Source organism: Bombus impatiens, unplaced genomic scaffold (genome assembly GCF_000188095.3).
Source record: "Bombus impatiens unplaced genomic scaffold, BIMP_2.2 scf_1674, whole genome shotgun sequence".
In the NCBI taxonomy this organism is placed as follows: Eukaryota; Metazoa; Arthropoda; class Insecta; order Hymenoptera; family Apidae; genus Bombus; species Bombus impatiens.
In genome coordinates this window covers 30,009-49,147 of record NT_178093.1, presented here as the reverse complement: position 1 = coordinate 49,147, position 19,139 = coordinate 30,009, and the positions used below count along the sequence as shown (strand labels likewise).

General features: G+C 32.0%; 1 protein-coding gene across 6 annotated transcripts in view; it reads left to right on the top strand.

Moving 5' to 3' along the window:
• Positions 1–19,139, top strand: part of LOC100743327 (dynein beta chain, ciliary-like) — a 54,020-nt gene that overhangs the window by 33,670 nt on the left and 1,211 nt on the right. For 4 of the 6 annotated variants that reach the window (XM_033324202.1, XM_033324203.1, XM_033324204.1 and 1 more), the window contains 8 exons: positions 1,934–2,166; positions 4,157–4,446; positions 6,296–6,444; positions 10,671–10,916; positions 11,515–11,739; positions 13,232–13,433; positions 15,391–15,557; positions 17,881–18,293. In XM_033324202.1, the coding sequence (XP_033180093.1) occupies positions 1,934–2,166; positions 4,157–4,446; positions 6,296–6,444; positions 10,671–10,916; positions 11,515–11,739; positions 13,232–13,433; positions 15,391–15,557; positions 17,881–18,293 (1,925 nt within the window). Of the gene's footprint in view, positions 1–1,933; positions 2,167–4,156; positions 4,447–6,295; positions 6,445–10,670; positions 10,917–11,514; positions 11,740–11,896; positions 11,960–13,231; positions 13,434–15,390; positions 15,558–17,880; positions 18,294–19,139 lie in introns of those variants that run through there. The other 2 variants (XR_004462814.1, XM_033324205.1) reach the window with 2 other exon arrangements.

Below are 19,139 nucleotides of genomic sequence, written 5' to 3'. Positions count from 1 at the left end.
AATGAAAGAATTTAATTTGTTTTTAAGGAAGAGAATGGTATTCTTTAAAACAAAGAGCCACACCTAATGCCATCGCATAAATATTTATATTATTTTATTGAATTATGTATGATCCATCTTCTTCTATTACTACAAAATGCATCATACATAATTCAATAAAATAATATGATCCAAAAAATGTTGTGCACTCCATTATTTCCTTATAGAACGAAAACATCTTTTGGGACAACCTAATACAACGTTCCATATATCAGTCGATTCATTGAAAATCATTTCACATTAGCTGTATTCGTTGCCGCTAGGCCGCTGGATATAATAGTCTATCCTAACTTATATAACCTAACCTATAACCTACCGATTTTCCTTTTTTATTTATACTTATATATTTATATACTTATATACATATATACATATGTATATATGTATAGTATTTATATAATATATAAAAAATGATTATCTGATCGATGAGTAATCGTAACTTAAATGTAATTACATTTTTTTGCAAATATTTTGGAAACTAAGTGGGGTGGAAAGTTACGTGAATGTACAGTAAGAAAACACTTAGAATGTTGATCTTGACTACATATTATGTGTATATAGTCATTGAAATCGATGTCCTCTATTTTGCATATAATTACAACAATTAATATTAAATAACAAAAACCCCTAAAAAGTTTAACAACTGCTAATGTGCAAACATACAGTTTATCATCTTCCATAGTTGCTGCATCCACCTTCAAGCATATTAATTTGCCTTTTATTTTCTCTATAATTTTTCTCCTTACTTCAATTGCCTGCTCAATAAGAGCATCACGCACTTTATGTGAATTTATTTTTTCTTTTTGGAAATTTATTATCTGAATTATATTTCTAAACGCGTCGTTATCTATCGGGGAGAGTGGCCTATCATGTATTGTGATTAATCTGACGCATGCCTCCACTACATCTCGTTTTACTTTTTTGTAACCTGTCTTATCGACATCATCAAAATTACTTAACCTGCATCTTGTGTTGTGTCTTTCTTTTTGTAACATTACGGTTGTAAATTCATTTAAATGGGAAACTTCCAAATGTTTTTGCAGATTTGTCGAATGATCCTACAAATTTATATTTTTAAAATTAAAATTAAATTTAAGGTTAGAATTAAAATCAATATTAATATTAATATTAAAATTAAAATTAAAGTTATAGTAAAAGAATGTATAGTTAAGGTAAAAAAAGAGATAGATCACACTGAGATCTCAAAACGCCTCCATCTAGACAAATCTGGTGGTCATCACACGATGTTCTGCCTCAAACAGAATAAGTTTTATTTGAAACGCTTCTTCCAATAACGTATAGTTTGGAGCAATTTGTGTAGATCGATTGAAATAGGACACCCTGTATTTAAGATTGCTTATTCACGCTGTATACTAATTTTTCAAATCGGACATTTACAAATCGGAAATTTTTACTATGACAATCGCGATATTAATATCTTATTACAATGCATAAACGAAATTTCAGAAACAATGTATACAATGCACATAATATATTTACACATACACATCACAAATTATCACAATATTTTATCACAAATTGTGTGGCAAATATTTTAACACTTTCGTCAGCTACTATATATATTGTATCAAGATACAATACATGAATGACAAACACAATTTTAGGCAATTAATTACGTAGTCTGAATGAATTGTATTGTAGTATCTGTGGTTTATATTATTATACTTTCGAAGATTACAGACAAAGATGAACTGATATATGATATCAATAATATTATTTAATAGGAATATCATTCCAAACATGCTGATGTATAATACTCTGTCGGTTTGCTCACGAAACACTCTGTGATTGGGGTTAGGTTGGGGTTAGCTCTGTGACTAAATACTGTCTCGTTGTATACATTCTGGAATTAAATTAAACAAATATTTTTCAGAAAACAATAGAATTGCTACAAGGCTACAACGTGTATTTAGATGAGAAAATTTTTAATTGGCTCGTAGAATTGCCCGTTAATTGGGAAACATTGAAAAAGATGGCTGCTCAAGTGAAACATATCGTCCAGCCTTTAATGACTCGTCAAATCGATCTTTTGAAGAAAAGGCTAAGCTATTATAACTTTAAACAACACCGTTTCCTGAACGAATTCCATGAACAAGATGTTTTCAAGTAAGCTAAAGATAGTATTGAAAGTATTTTTATAAAATAATTTTATAAAATTTTTCATTTTATCTAAAAGTTACTTCTAATTTATTTTTCGGATATTATTCCGGTGGCCAAACAGATCGAAATTTTGTGGGTATTATTTGCATGAAACAATAGACTTAAGATGTAAAATCTTAGGTTTGGGAGATCATGCGTTCCGAAAATCCCTATACATACAGGATGCGGTCGAATAATATCTACACGTACATATATTTATTTCTCAGCCATATATCACATTGTTATACTAATTGTCAAACATTGCGTTTAATAGTAGTGAAGATCTATCATATAAGGACCTGTATCTTCCAAACGCATGACCTCCCGAAACTAATTTTTTAAGTTTTAGATCTACCATTTGATGCTATGATATCCATCAAATTTTTCGTCTTTACCGACCATCGCTATCTTCAATGTACAGCCTATTTTTCATATTATTTTACAATTCTTTTTACATTTTCTACCATTGGCATTAAAATATTATTCTTAAAAATTTATTGAAATATTCCTTCAGACAGTTATTCAATTGTTTTAATATACAGAGTATCCCATGCAATTAAAACAAACTCTATGTTGAAAACGCTCAGAGATAAACAAAAGTCCTATACGCTAAAATCAAATGATATCATGTGTTATTTTAAAAATAATGTTATATATTTTTACCTTTATATATTGATATGTGTGAAAAACGTAATTCTATCTTTTCTTTTAAATAGAACTTAATAGTTTTGACTATCATAGTCTTGTGACATTCTTATCTACTCGTCTGTAATTCTCGTGTAAGTAGGATTTTTATGCATTTATGAGAAATTTGAAGATTCCTGAAGAAGTGTCCTGAACGCATATATATGCAATATGCAAAGATATATAAAATATCCCCAGTACAGCACTCGTTATAATATTTAATATGTGAAAAACTTTTCTACCTAGGTTCCATTTTTTTAATTATTTGCACAAAAAAACTGAATTTCTATAAATATCCGCAATTTACTCATGAATATACATATTCAGATATATTACATGGCTACGAATTTGCTTATCTATGTGGCCATACTTGAATTAATTTTAAATTATTTCTAATTCTGGACACATGCATGACAGAGTGAGACACGACACTGAAACAGATATGTGGTTATGTATTTACCTACACATATTATATGTATACCTGAACACTATCGTACAACTTGTTTACAAAAGTCACATGAGTCACCCTGTTTTCTATATATACAGGGTGGTGGTAACTGGTGGTACAAGCGGAAAGGGGGTGATTCTACGCGAAAAAAGAAGTCGAAAATATAGAATAAAAATTTTTCGTTTGAGGCTTTGTTTTCGAGAAAATCGACTTTGAATTTTCGCTCGGTACGCGTGCACTTTATCACGTCTCGTTATAACGGATCTCACTGTAGATCGTTGTCTCGATGGAAAAATTAAAAAAAAAAAATTTTTATTCTATATTTTCGACTTCTTTTGTCGCGTAGAATCACCCCCTTTCCGCTTGTACCACCAGTTACCAACCACCCTGTATATTGGTATCAACCGCAATGCTATGAAGTTAAAGCTATTTCAGCAAAACCTACTACTAAAAGCTATGATTTCATTTAAAAAAGAGGATGAAACCCAATGAATTTCAAATAACCTTCAAAGTAACGTGAAACAAAAAATTTGATTATTCCATCATATTTGCTATCTTAAGTAGTACAACTTTTGTCTTGAATACTTCATCATACTTTCAATAATAACAGAAGTGTTTAAATGTTTTATTTTGTTTTGTACTATAACTTTTAATTATCTACGTAAACGTAATAACCTCTATGCGAAATAGAAAAACATGTCGATAATATAGGAATCTTGTTAATACCAAACGTAATGTGCTACACGTGATAAATTTATAAAAGTCTCGAATAATTTCCTAAATGTTATGATTTAGTGTGACACAGCTGAGTAATTGTATTTACAGCCCAGATTGTGAAAATCATTATGAAAAACTAAACGAAATACATGAAGAGGTGTTAAAATTCCTGAGCGAAGAAAAAGATCTACGTGATCAAATTGTCATTTTTGAACAGGAATTGCCTGAATTTAAAATGACGAAACAGATACAAAAGGAGATGCAGTTTTTGAAAACTTTGTGGGATTATGTGAATGTCATTACAACTTCTTTGAACGAGTGGAAGAAAACCACGTGGAAGAAACTAGATGTCGAATGGATGGATCAAGAATGCAAAAAAATTCTCAGAGAATTAAGACGTAAGGAGAAGCACTTTTCTTTTACTTACATCTTTCTCGGTAATAAAAAATTATCAAATTTAATTTAAGCTTTAGGCTTTTTTATATGAATTTTTCTGACAGCAATATTTTTATTCGACATCAAAAAATTTTTTTATGATAATATATAGTATCCAAAAAAACGTATTTGTACATTTGCATTTGTATATTAATTAATTAGATCCAACTATATCAAATTTTGTATTATTCAGTAGTAGCTTCATATGATTTCCAAAATTTGACACTATGCAAATAAAATTTAGCCCCTATCTATATATATTCTTATTTAGTCCGGAATTAGCCAAATTTAAATATACTCGTCAAATTTTCGAACTCGATTTTCGCGAAAACGCAGCGTCGTGTTAACAAATTTTATTCTATATATTTTCGCCTTACTTTTTCTCGTAGAATCACAGCGTACTTCATTGTACTCCCACGTATGGACCACCCTGTATAATATTCTCTTTGTTCGTATAACATTAATTTGAAAATCAGCAATAGGAATTTACAGTGTATAGGGTATACATAAAAGTTCGGAGAAACTTTAAAAACATATAGTACTCATTAAAATAAACAAAGAATGTTAACAAACACGAGTCCAAAAACTAGTAATTTCGGAATTATGAAATGTTTTTGTCAGTAAGGCATTACCTCTACATAGAGTTGCCATTTATAAAATCACTAATCTGGTATAAATACAATTAAAATTCTAAACTTTTCCGCCTGAACCCCGAACACTTCTAACTACTGGGTACGATATCCTAAGATAAATACAAAACGTTTGTGAATTCTAGATTGTAATCGGATAGCACTGCGGTTACATTTAAACTGCTTCTGATTCATCTCATGCGAACGTAACACTTGAAAGTCCTAGAAAAACAAATGGCAATTGCTGTCTAGTTTATTAATATAGATTTAACACACGGTCGTATATAGGGATTCCTAAACTTTTGTAGTCAGAGTGGTCTCAGATTTGAGGACAAAAAATTGTTTACATTGTTCACCACACGCAGAACACTCATGTCGAGTAGTCAAAACAGTTTAGTGAAATAATACGTGGTACAAGTAACCAAATGAATCTTTTTATATTTTTTATAATATTTTATATTTTATAATACTTTATAAGTAGGTGTACATTATTTATTCATAAACAATTCTTTTTATGGTTAAACTTCGTTTTAGAAGACGCAAAATTATGGTCTTGTGTTTTCTATTGTTTTGACTACTCTACAGCAACGTCGTTGGCGGATTGGAGAAACACAGGTCACGCTTGACCGTGACATCCCCCACCACGAGAGTTTCAGAGCTTGTAACGTGGTTTGACGCATGTCAAATCATCGGACGTAACGCACGCATAGCACAATAACACGGATCATCGATGGAGATTGACGTTTGGACAACAAGTGATCGGATGACAGAAAACACAGACGGAAATCCTAGTGGCATTCTTTACAGCATATGTCCCACGTTCATTTCAACATACACTTCAGCACGTTTAATTACGTCACAGAAATACTCATACGTCGACCTCCTGCATTTTTCTTATCTCTTGATAACATTTTTCAATTCGTTGTTTAATTCATTTAAACGAAATAATTGATTTACTATACACTATACTCTTATACAGTAAACATCCCATAACTCTGGAATTAATGGTTTTTGGATCCATGTTTATTAAGACATTTTCTTTGTCTTGACAAGTACTACATGCTCCTAAAACTTTTCCTCAACTTCTTTGCATATCATGCATTTGACTTCTGTATTTGTAAATATAAAATAGAATGTTTTCCTACATTGTTCATTGCAAGATTTCGCAAATTTCATTTGACAGAACTGGACAAAGACGTACGTCTTTGGGAATTGTACACTAATATCGAAGCACAAGTAAGGAACATGATGGCATCATTGAGAGCGGTCTCAGAATTGCAGAATCCAGCAATTAGAGACAGGCATTGGAGAGAATTAATGGCTGAAACGAAGGTAATAATTCCGTGTTTACGTGTTATTACTTAGGTTAACTGAATTTCTATTCCTAAATTGCTGCAAGTTAATTGTTATGTTAATTAACAAGTATTCTGCTTACACTTGAACGCATTGAATCCAAGCTAGATCTCTGGTTAATTAGGCCAAGTCTTGGTTAGGCCTTGATTTTAATTACAGACATTACAATACCATGAAAGCTGCGCAGTATTTAATATGAAACGAACCGAGAACTTGACAGATAATGATTGAATATCAACGACAAGGAGATAATCTAATAAATATCTCTATAAATATTAAATCTGCGTATCATAAATATAATGAAAATATGAAAAATATAATAGCAGCAATATTGATAATTACAAATAGAAATAGCATTACATAATAATAATAATAGAAAATTAAATGAAAATAACAATATTGATAATGCAGTGACAATGTCTAATTAATATTATCTACATTAATTTTAATTTAAATATTATATCATTCCTGCAAGCTATTTCTAAAGTGCAAGAATTCTCTTACCTCTTTAAATATCTAGAATCAAATATTATTGCATAATTGGCTCGGAGTCAAATTGGCTCGTAATAACGCCAAAAGTTACGTATTTCTTCTTAGAAGTTACGTCCGTGTATTTATCCTTTTTACATTCTGTTTTATTTATATCTACCAATATATTATCATATTTTATGAGTTATATATTTATGTAATAGTTGTTGTTTTTTATATATACAGTATATACTGTTTGACTCAAGCCGCTCAAATATTTCGAGAAACACGAATAAAAATGTTACAGATAAAAATTGCTTGCACGATATCGATGGGAATATACTATACTTTTGTGTATTTGATCTTGCGGTAATCATTAGACCTTCCGTGAAAGTGACATTAGATTCTTCAATAGATACCTTCATTTTTTATTGCATATTCTTGTAATCTGACATTCGGACGTTTTCAGAACATTATAAACTTGTGTCGTGTACACCATCTGTTATTAACAGATGAAATTTCAAATTCGATATATTGCCGGCATTAGCGGCACGTAAGGATATCTTTCATAATGCTGTTTTATAATGTTTCCAAAACAGTCAGTCGGTTGTGAGCAGTTACCTTTAAGTTAGGTAATTCCTTTTAATTACACTGTCGAGTTTCAAAGTTGCAACATCGAAACAAAGTAAATTTTATTTAAAACACTTTTTTGACTAATATATGATTTAGGATTTACGTAGATCGATAAAAATGAGGTATAATCGAAAATCATGATAGAAAATGAAAGAGGTTGATTCCCTTGTACAAGTAAATCGAAAATTTTCATATTTACTTGGGAGGTAACGACAGTCGGTTGAATAGGTTTCTTCGTACTTAGGTACTTCGTTCGGTAGTACAAGCCGAATGGGGGTAACTTTCCTGCAAAGTCGAAAATATAGAATAACAATTTTTGATATTAATCTGTTATAAAATTTCAGCATATCAAGAGACGTGACCTCTTAATTTTAAGACACGTGATAATTTATTTGTACGTGTATGGGAGAATGATATAATGTATGGTAATAGTCGTGTAATATCAAAAGATTTTTTCTTCTCGATGTTTAAAGAAGATTATTAGAAATAGATTATTAAAGAAGTAAAAAAGATTGAAAAAAAGGCCAACACCACACGGAATTCCCAAGCGGTCACTTATCCAAGTACTATCCGTGCCCAGCGCTGCTTGACTTTCGTGATCGGATGAGAACGAGTGCTTTTTTTTAATGATGTTTATTTAGCCCAAGATATAGTTTTAAATACATATTGGTGTTCACAATAAATGGTGAATGTTTGTAATAATGTGTTAGACAAAGGTACCGATACGCGGCGGTACGACGTAGCCATACTATATTATGTGTCGGCGCTTTACATTTTTTGTGTTTAATACAATTTTTGGGTTTAAGCCGCGGGGGAGTTGAGCTTTTATATGATTTTGTTTTTTTTTTATTTTTTCTGTCCTGAAAACTTGGTTGCAAAACAGGACGAGTTGTCGGACGACGGCAGCGCAGTGGTTAGCGCCTTCGAGTACAAACGTTCGGATTCTGGGTTCAAATCCCGGCGCCTCGTACTTTTCCGAAGTCCGATTTTTCTTCTACGACATCTAAATAAGAAGAAAATACCGCGCAGTACTCCGGCAAGCAACATCTACAGCCAGCAGCTACAATTATCACGGATATATGAAAGAAGATGGAGAAAAAGAAAAAAAAGTGTGTTTCGTCCAGAACCTGCTAGTGGACTCATCAGTAAGGTTACCTAGCAGGCTCATGCCTTAGACACAATGGAAGGAAGGAAGAAGGGAGTTTTATGTACATGGCAGGAACATTCTAAAAACGGGATTCCTCCCTCCCACGTCATCACCAAACAGCGGGACAAACCAGTGTCCAAGGCGGACGGATCTCCTACTCCCTCTTCTGCGACGTATCCCAATGGAGCGGCTCCCCTCTTAACCTAATTAGGCCAGAAAGGTGCGTGGACACCCCACGTGCGGGCTTAAGACACATGGTGTATCGCGCTTACCTACTATTACCTAATTTTGATTCTCAGGCCAAAGAGCGGCTCCTCCCATGGGCATTCTTGAATTAATCTTCCGTCGCGAAAACCGTCCCCTTTCCTTTCTGTCACTCCATCTTGCCCATATGTGGTTCCACAGTTGTTGAATACTATATAAACAAACAGCTCGTGAAAACAGACAGGGGAGATGAATGATGTAGAATGGACAAATAAAGGAAATGGAGGAAAAGAGAGAAGTAGTGTTTCGTCCGTGATCTGCTAGTAAAGGGACTCTTCAGTAAGGCACGACTAACAGACCTGTACCTTAGACACTACTGGGATAGGAAAACTTGTGTTGGAAGTTATATTTATAAAAACAAACAGTGTCAATGTGACCACTAGTGAGAAAGCATTAACATCGCTAGGCCTTATGTTGATATCGATGGCCCCCTGGTGACAAATGTAAGACGTATTCTACAAACGTAATTTAAATTTAAACCATTATCATGAGTTACGAATAGATTGTACATTTATAGTAAATTCAAAAGTGTAGAAATACACAGATTGCATAGAATAATGTGCAAAGATATCGAAAATATTGAAAGTAAAGTTTCTGCTATAGTGTTAAGGATTAACATAATAAATGAGTTATGATACTTAATTGTATTGAATGAAAGAAATTTCTATTTAAGTTCAATTTCCATAATTGTATTTCTGTAATAGTGTTAAATATAGCTACGAATTTATATAAACATCCACGGTCTAATCATAATACAGAATCTAATATAAACGAGAACGAGTGTATTCAACGCGGTTTGAGCGTTGGCTGAAGTAACTTTTTCTATTACTGAATATTCATTTACAAAAAGTATATAAAAATATAGTATTATCTATGTCATATAAATATAATATAAATTTACGTGAAGAGCAATGGTATTTGCGCACGTGCATCCAGATGTGTAAAATATTACGTAGCTTTTTAAAAATATGGGTTATAGGGTCTCATCATGTAGGTACGCGTGTACTTGAAAAATAACGGGAGTCAGGGAAATTTTATAATCGATTTTCTCGAAAACGGAGCCTTGTATCAAAAATTGCTACGCTACATTTTCGACTTGCTTTTGCATGGAGAATCAGCCCCTTCCGGCTTGTACCGCAATTTTCGGTACATTCTGTATACCGGCTGAGGCCCGATAGATGATATTGTACAACCGGATAGCGAGCGATTCTACATTAAGTATATAATAAAATTTTTTCATATGATGCTTCATTTCTGAGAAAATCGAGTTTGAAAATTTGACAAGAATATTTAAACTTGGCTAATTTCGAACTGAACAAGAATAAATAATCGATAGGATTCTAAACTACATGTAAAAATAAGTCAAAGGCGTAGAATAAAATTTTATCGCAAGATACTTTATTTTCGAGAAAAATGAATTTGGAAATGTATCACGCACGTATATCAAACTAAGCATGTTCAAATTTTATTTTCTTGAAAATAAGACCTTAAATGGAAAATTGTTGTAAACACAAAATTTAAGAACCTGTATGATTATGATTTCACTGTTTACATTACTGTATGTAATACGAAATACATAATATAATATAATATACTTATAAATAATAAATATAACATAATAATAATATAATAAATATGATATATTTTAGTATTAGAGGTAATTCTTTTGTCATAGAATTTAATTATTGCGTAGGTGGTATTTATCATGACCGATAATACAACATTGGAAGACTTGCTAAAGTTACAATTGCACAAATATGAAGAAGAAGTTAAAAATATTGTCGCTAAATCAGTGAAGGAAATGGCAATGGAGAAGGTGCTAAAAGAACTTAAGGACACTTGGAGTACGCTCGAATTTGGGAAAGAGATACACGAGCGTACGAAATTAAATATTCTTAAAATCGACGAGGAAACTATTGAAATCCTTGAGGACAATCAGGTACCGTTTCAAGATATTTCATCGTCAAAGAAATAAAATAATAAAATACACGTGGAATGCTTCAAACAATACGTTATAAACAATACAAAAATCTATGAATTTTTTTCAATTTTTTTTACTTGTTACCTTGTAAAATTTCTTTAGTAACAATTTTCTTGTTACTGTCATTATTATTATATTCAATTTATTAATACTTTTTGCGTTAATAATAAGTGTCTACAGTATGCTGTAACTTGTCTCAGCACCATATAGAGAGATCAAATTCCATTATACATATAAATTTTAATTTTGTAAAAATTTTTTATAAAGATTGAAATTTATCTAATGTTTGTAAGTATCTAATTTATAAATTATATGTACCGATTTACTTTTTATTACATTGATCTCCACAGCATGATTTAGCTACTTGTATATTAATGACATTTAATTTTGTTTTACTTTAATATGCTCAGAAATTCCTCTTCGCCTTTTTTTTTAATTTTATTATTTTTAGCTCCCTATTTAATTCGCTTATTTTCCAATAATTTAATATTTGCTTATATTGACTTATTCAACTTATGACAATGTGCTATATCGCTTTCTTATTGCTTTATAATAGGTGCAACTGCAAAACTTGTTAGGTTCGAAATTCGTTGGATATTTTCTCGGTGAAATTCTTGACTGGCAGAAAAAACTAAGTACTGCGGATGCAGTGATTAATGCATGGTTCGAAGTTCAACGAGCTTGGGGTTATCTCGAAAGCATCTTCATTGGCTCTGAAGACATTAGGAGCCAACTTCCAGAAGAAACCAAGCGGTTTGAAAAAATTGACAGGGAGTTCAAAGTATGTACTTCTATTAACTGTTTATTAACATCTTCCGTAATTTTCTTTGATAATTTCATTCATAATACAAAAAAATCTTCCTTTTAAAAAAAATATACTTAGGAATCTTTTATAAACGTTTTCACACAATAAATACATTTCTTCGCATTTTTTTAAGCATGTTCCTTAACTATACGCAAAAGGACACGGATCTCAATGACCTTGAAATATGTCGTCAAGGTATTGGCAGAAAGCTTCGATAAATTTAATTTCATAACATTTTTATATGGTACAACCTAACCTAACTATGAGAGATAGCCATAATATTATGGAAATAAAAAAGAAAAATGAATGGGTTACGAGTTGAGTTTAAAATTTATGTTGAATGTTTGATGAGGATCTGTTTGAAGTTGAGAAATTAAAGAAAGGTCAAATGGATTAGTAAATGAATTGAATGCAACAGAAGAACAAACAATTTTATAGAAACGATACATTCACGAAAGCGATGTTGAATCAGAAACAACCATGAGCATTATGTTATAGAGCAATGAAAAATAAACGTTAATAATCCTGCGCGATAAATTTTATTTTTAAAGATTTATTGAATTTTATTTGAAATTAAATTTTATATTTAGAGATTCGACAAAACTTTTTTGTATGTATAATATTATTATGTGTATATATATATATAATGTTACACTTTAATATTATTAATAACATTAATATAATTAATATTATACTATACGTAGGTAATAAGCTTTCAATCAAACACAATAATACCAAGCTAACTAAAAATAGTAATTATATAGAAAAGAGTTCACCGATTTTGATGATCTTGAAATATGTTGTCAAGACCAACATTCTAAACAACTTTTTTTTTATACATGTAACCGCCGCTCGGTTTCAGTTTCCGAGATATTCGCAAAATACTTGAATACAATTTATGTTACGATTACGTTTCACTCTGACGAAGGCGGACGTAATTTTATATAGTCCAAGCTAGATTTAACTCATTCATGAAAGATGTAACCATTTTTAAAAATGTGTGGGTTATAGGTTAGGCCAGAGTATCATCCGGCCGACGATGCTGGTTTGAAATAATTTTAATTAATAATCAGAGTATATACATGTATGAATGATAGAATATACATGTATGACCATATAACAAAAGAAAAAACAACAGTTATCAGTTCAATGCTCATGTTTTTGATTAATTTTTTAATACACTCTTCCTGAAGATGAAAGTTTCTAATACAATTTTCAATGTTTTCTTCATTTCGAATTTCCTTCATTTCAATTGTACTGCAAAACACAGTCCATTTTTTCCACAAATATAAATTACCTAATTGCATTACAATTAAATTATAATACATGTATAGAATATCTAAGTATGCCACACTTTTATTAAATTAAGCATTTGTTTAAAGAGATTAATACGATAAGTAATATTTTTTCAAACATGTTTGAGAACATTATATCGAAAAATATAGCGATACGTGTAATAATTTTTAAGGAACTGCTGAAGGAAATGTTGAGCAATTTGAATATCATAAAAGCAACCAACCGGCCTAAACTTTTAGAGAAACTAGAAGAGCTGCAAGTGCAACTAAATTTCTGCGAGAAAGCGTTAGCCGATTACTTGGAAACAAAGAGATTAATTTACCCAAGGTTTTATTTCATCTCCGCAGCAGATTTACTTGATATTTTAAGCAATGGTTAGAAAACATTGATAGCTATAAATAATTCTTATTGTCTTTTCCTGCGAAAAAGAACGATCGAAAAGTGATACATTTTTGCTACCAAAATGATAGCTTATGATGAGATATCAGTCACATCAAATTTTCAAGTTCAGTCGGCAATTAATTTCCGAGGCATTAGGCGTCCAACATGCTCGTACCCATCAATATGTGCTTCGGTATGTGGTCCTTTATCTCGTGCCAGATAATTCAAAAAATCAGTCCCAGGCGTTTTGCTGACTGCTGATAGTGAATTTGAACTTAGATTCTCAAAACTGACAGTGACAATCTAGATAGTATGTATCAATTTGTTTAAGTTTAAATAGATACATTTTTCTTATTATGTAAAGTAACTGTTCAATCGCTATTTCAATTTAGATTTTCAAAATTAACAATCTAAAATCAGTATTTATCAATTTTATATTCAATTATCAAATTTAGATGGATACATCATTTCTATATGTGTAATAACTGCTGAATTACTATTTGAATTTTGTTTTTTTTTTTTTTTTTTTGATCCCAGGATGGTGGACACCGCAAAATATTTTTGGAATTTGAGAAAAGAAGTAAAGAAAGATGATAACAAGAGCACCTGGGCAACCTGTGTCGACTGAGAAGAAGTGGCAAACTGTTGGCTGTTGCATCTACGTTATGACACTTGTATGGTTTCTTGGATATAGCCAAAATCATGGGATACATGTACCCACATAATATATGTGACGTATCCATCATCATGATTTGCTTTAAATAGGACAAAAAAATACAAGACATAAATGCTACTTTAAATATATCGTACACAGGATTGAATCAGACATTTTGAATTTTGAGGATCCAAACTCAAATTTTCAGCAGTTAGCAATATTTCCGAGAACAACTGTATGAATTATTCGATCAAAGTTCGCACACCAAAGTATGCAAACTGACGCTTTGATGAGTATAAGATCGTAAGCTGTCATTTGGTACGAAATTCAATTGCAAAATCGAGGGAGCAAAAATGAGCGATTTATTTGCCGTTACATATATTTAATATGTTAGCTTGAACCGTATAATATGTTCTGTGTAACTCGGGGCGCTTAATTGCCTGAAAAGATACGATTGTTAGGGAAAAAATGTTTGAGGCAAAAGTTGTTTGGTATAGAAGAACACGTACTGTACTTTTATCTGTTTGATGTTGCGATTACGTTGAAACGTCCTGTAGGGATGACATTAAAATTTTCAAATGAATTGCTTCATCTTTGATTACATATTCTCGTATTTGACATTCAGACGTTTCCAAATTGTCAAAAAAAAAAAGAATAGAAAAAGGCTGACTAACTATTCTAAAAACATTAGAAAACTGCGAAATTGTGTTTTGACAATGCCATATCAGTGGTAGATCTATGGTAGAATTATATATATTATATTATAATTATAAATTACACAATTATAAATAGAATTATAATTACAAAAGAATGTATATTATAATTATGGTAGAATTATGGAAAACATCTTTATCTATCCCCATGATACACATTGGGTAACGCTAATGCCGGTGACACATCAAATTTTAAGAGACGTATCTCGATAGCGGATTTTGCAAAGAACACGAGTTTGAAGTGTTTTGAAAATGTCTGAATGTCAACTACAAAAATATGTATTAAAAAATAGCGACATCTATTTAAGAACTGTAATGTCAGCTTTACAGGATGTTTCAAAGCCATTGCAAGGTCAAATAGATGAATGCACAGTATGGATACAGCTTTCGTCTGAAGCATTTCTTTGTATCATTCGTATTTTTCTAGGTATTTTGGCAGTTCTAGTTAAACAAAACGTACTGCAGGACAACGTTAGTAGCATAATTATATTTATTTAATTTAAGTAAAGCACTTTTGTAAACAATTATTTTATGAACTTAATACTGAATTTGAAATTTGTTGAATACATTACCTCTCCTTAGGAAACAACCCTGAATTGGTCTGCAGACATTTGTCAAAGCTGTACGATTCTATTGCAAAATTGCATTGGAAAATGGACGGTGGGAAAGCAACGAAGCAGGCGAGAGTTATGATTGCCAAAGACGGTGAGGAAATGGCTATTCATGGGACTTGCGATTGCAGTGGAAAGGTACTTTCTCGTAATAAATATAAAGATAGGTTTTGAACCCTCCGTTTGTAATCTGATTTTTACCAACGTCGTCTGCATACTGAATCATTCAAGACCACGCAGCTTTTTTAGCATATTTTTAGGTTTTAAAAAGCCCCCAAAATTTTGGCATAAAATTGCTGTTTAGAGAACTTACCTCCTTCAATTTCACGTATGTTATCAAGATTCTATCCTGTTCAAAAGGTTTTTGTTTATTAAAGCTAGAACAACCACATCAGTCAAAATGACTGGTTTTACAATTCTAAAATAAAATTCCTAATCATGTTACATTTATTTTCCGCAATGATATAATGACTTTTGCAACTATAACTAAAAAAAACATAATGAATTTTATTTTATTTTTTTTAGTTATTTAAAACCAAAATAATTCTTTTTTTCTTGGCTATTTATACAAATACCAGTCAAAATGGCTGGTAATTGTAAATATGTAAAAGGATTCTACAATCTGTTTACCGAATTAACCAGCTTCCTCGTTTTGTACTACTTCCAACACGTCTTTTGCAATTTTTACTGCGTATCATTCCATATGATGGTGTCAATTATCAAAAAAACTCCGGGTCGATCGGTGATGTTAAGAAGTTACGAAGTACATAAATAATAATAATAATAATAATAATATTAAATAACCAAAGAAACTTAATAAGTTAAAAAGTGTTACACAAAGTAAATGTTGGATCTGTAATTGCTTTATTCCATACGAATCGTGCTTAAACTAGGATTAGCGAATTGAACGAAACTCAAACCTAAAATTAGGCGTTAGGCGAATATAAATGTTTACATTAATATGAAAGATCCAATTGAGGAATTTATTACTATCTCTTACTCTATTATTATCTCGTACGTTGCTTATCTCAATTTCATCGGCCGTAAAACATTGATGTAACCTGCAGATGCAGAAACAACAGACAGTAAAACAGTGCACAATATGTATGTTACCGACAAAGTCGGCATACGGGAAGATATTAGGATTTACCCGGAACACCTAACACTCGTCGTAACATACAAACCATTAGGTTAGGGTATTATACATCACGAAAATCACTAGAGTTGGAATAGAACGATCGTTTGTAACTACCGGCACTGCCTTCGTCGTTTAATCGTGCGCGATAGCCAAATGCAAATACGCTTTTCGCTACTTCGAACTTGTTACCGATAAGGATCAAGACCGACGCAAGGGTTGAGAAATTGAATGGGCAAAGTGACAAGTGCAGATCGTCACCATTCCAAGTGTTCCGTAACGATTGCTCTGTTCAAAACGTGGAACAAGGAAGCAATCCACAGGTCGAGTCTATGTTTTATGCATCGTCTCGTATGTTTCTCATTATTCATCGCGCTTCTTTTTCATTGAGTTCCTTAGTAAAAAGATGTCAACAAGACACAGACTTGGTTTCAACGACCAGCACAATCAAAAGATCGAACGTACCGAGCAATCAAATGTATGTGTATATATACATGTATATACATGTATAGCAATATCACGTGCTGCATATCCACTGGCAATATGTTTCTTCATTAACGCGATTGACAATGTGTCCACTCCGTGGCTTAACTTCTTATCGTTTTGGATTTGAAAGAAATGTGGGAAGATTTTGAAATACTACTTATAATCCCTAATTTACGATACAAGTGATACTGTAGCCAAATGCTTAAATCTTTTGCAATTAAAAAAAAACGTAAAAAAAATTCAGAAAGATATAAAATGGATATAAATAAAAGATATATATATACAAAAATTCACTGACTTATGGATCGCAGTACTCATTTTACTCTCGTGGTATTCAAAATTGAATTGTACGAAATAAATAGTATTTACCAATCAAGGTTAACGCACTTGTAACAGTTGTAAGATTTTTCAGATGTGAGAATCACTGGGACTGCCATTTTCGTCGGACAAATTAAGTTATTCTGTTAATAATTTTTTAACAAACAACGAATGGTGACTATAACCTTTAGAAGGTCACTCAGAAGGGTGACCTTGATAACACGTATGAAGGTTAGAGTTATTGGAAGTGGATCCTCTAAACAGCAACCTTTTTACCAAGCAAAGTAAAATTAAAAAAAAATATGGAAGAAATTAAGAATTACTTAAAATTACCGGTCAAAATCGACACAGTATGCAGAGATGGACCAAGTTGGATTTGTGTATCCGTAGTAGAAAACTAAAATTCCTAATAGTTTGAAGTGTCAATAACATTGATGCAAATATTCTTATCATTTATATTTTCATAGATATTTGTATATTTTTTTTAATAGAACATATTTCATTTTCCTATTATTTTTTTAGGTGGAAGTTTGGTTGAACAACGTAACAGATGCGATGAAGAGATCGGTAAGGCATCATATATCTCAGGCAGTAGCTACGTACGACGAGAAACCACGTGAGCAATGGATTTTCGATCATCGAGCTCAACCCGCGCTATGCGGAACTCAAATCTGGTGGACTACGGAAGTAAACATGGCCTTTATGAGACTAGAGGAAGGTTTCGAGAATGCGTTTAAAGATTATCAACGAAAGCAAATTAATCAGTTAAACGCGTTGATAGTACTTCTCTGTGGAGATTTGAGTGAAAGCGATAGAAGGAAGATCATGACAATCTGTACAATCGACGTGCATGCAAGGGACGTTGTAGCGAAAATGATCGCGATGAAGGCAGATCACTATTCTAGTTTTCAGTGGCAATCGCAACTCAGGCACAGGTAAACTCGACGACGATTGATTTAGTCGTATAGTGGAGCCTCTAGTATCCGAAAGTTCCACTATCCAAACTTTCTATTATTCGGACACTATATCTTCCTGCCTGTGTCCTCTACTATCACACAAACAAACAAATTGACTTGAAGTGTATCTGTAGTTACGTCCTTCCTTAATCTCATTTCATTCGTACATTAAGTACGCGGTATAAAGTTGACATTATACGTGTCAATATAATTTATGTGTCATGGCATTGTACTACTAAATTGTAGCATTAACGCTAATGTAAAAACTGCAAAAATTGCAAGATTGTATCGCACCTTGGGAGATCTACGATGAAGGGAATTAACAAACAAGAACATGCAATTGAGATTTGTTCAGGTTTCTTTGCAACTAAACTCCAATGGAGCCACAAAATAAAGATGTGGATATTGCTGTACATCAGTGACCTCTACGAATCAGAAAAATAGCAATACCAATATGAGTAGCTTAAGCTATGCGAGAAACCAATTAAACGGAGATCCAAATTTCTGGGCCCAAAAAGAAAGTAGTGGTACGTTAGCAAAATGAAAATTAGAAAAAATTGCATTGCCAAGGAATAGAAACTTCCTCTAGACCCTCTGGCCAGGGAGTGGAGAAAGCAGTGATGCCTTTTTGCTAAGCAGACTGTGAGGGACTTACCCCAGAACTTTGAGGGACTATGGTTTTTCTATAAAAAGATTTAACTGATTCTTTGCAAAATATGTACAATGTGTACCATGCTGAAATTACAATGAATTATCATTGTATTATATTATTGAAAATATTACAATGAAGCAGGCTTGTTTTGAGAAGCATTGACAAGAAGACCT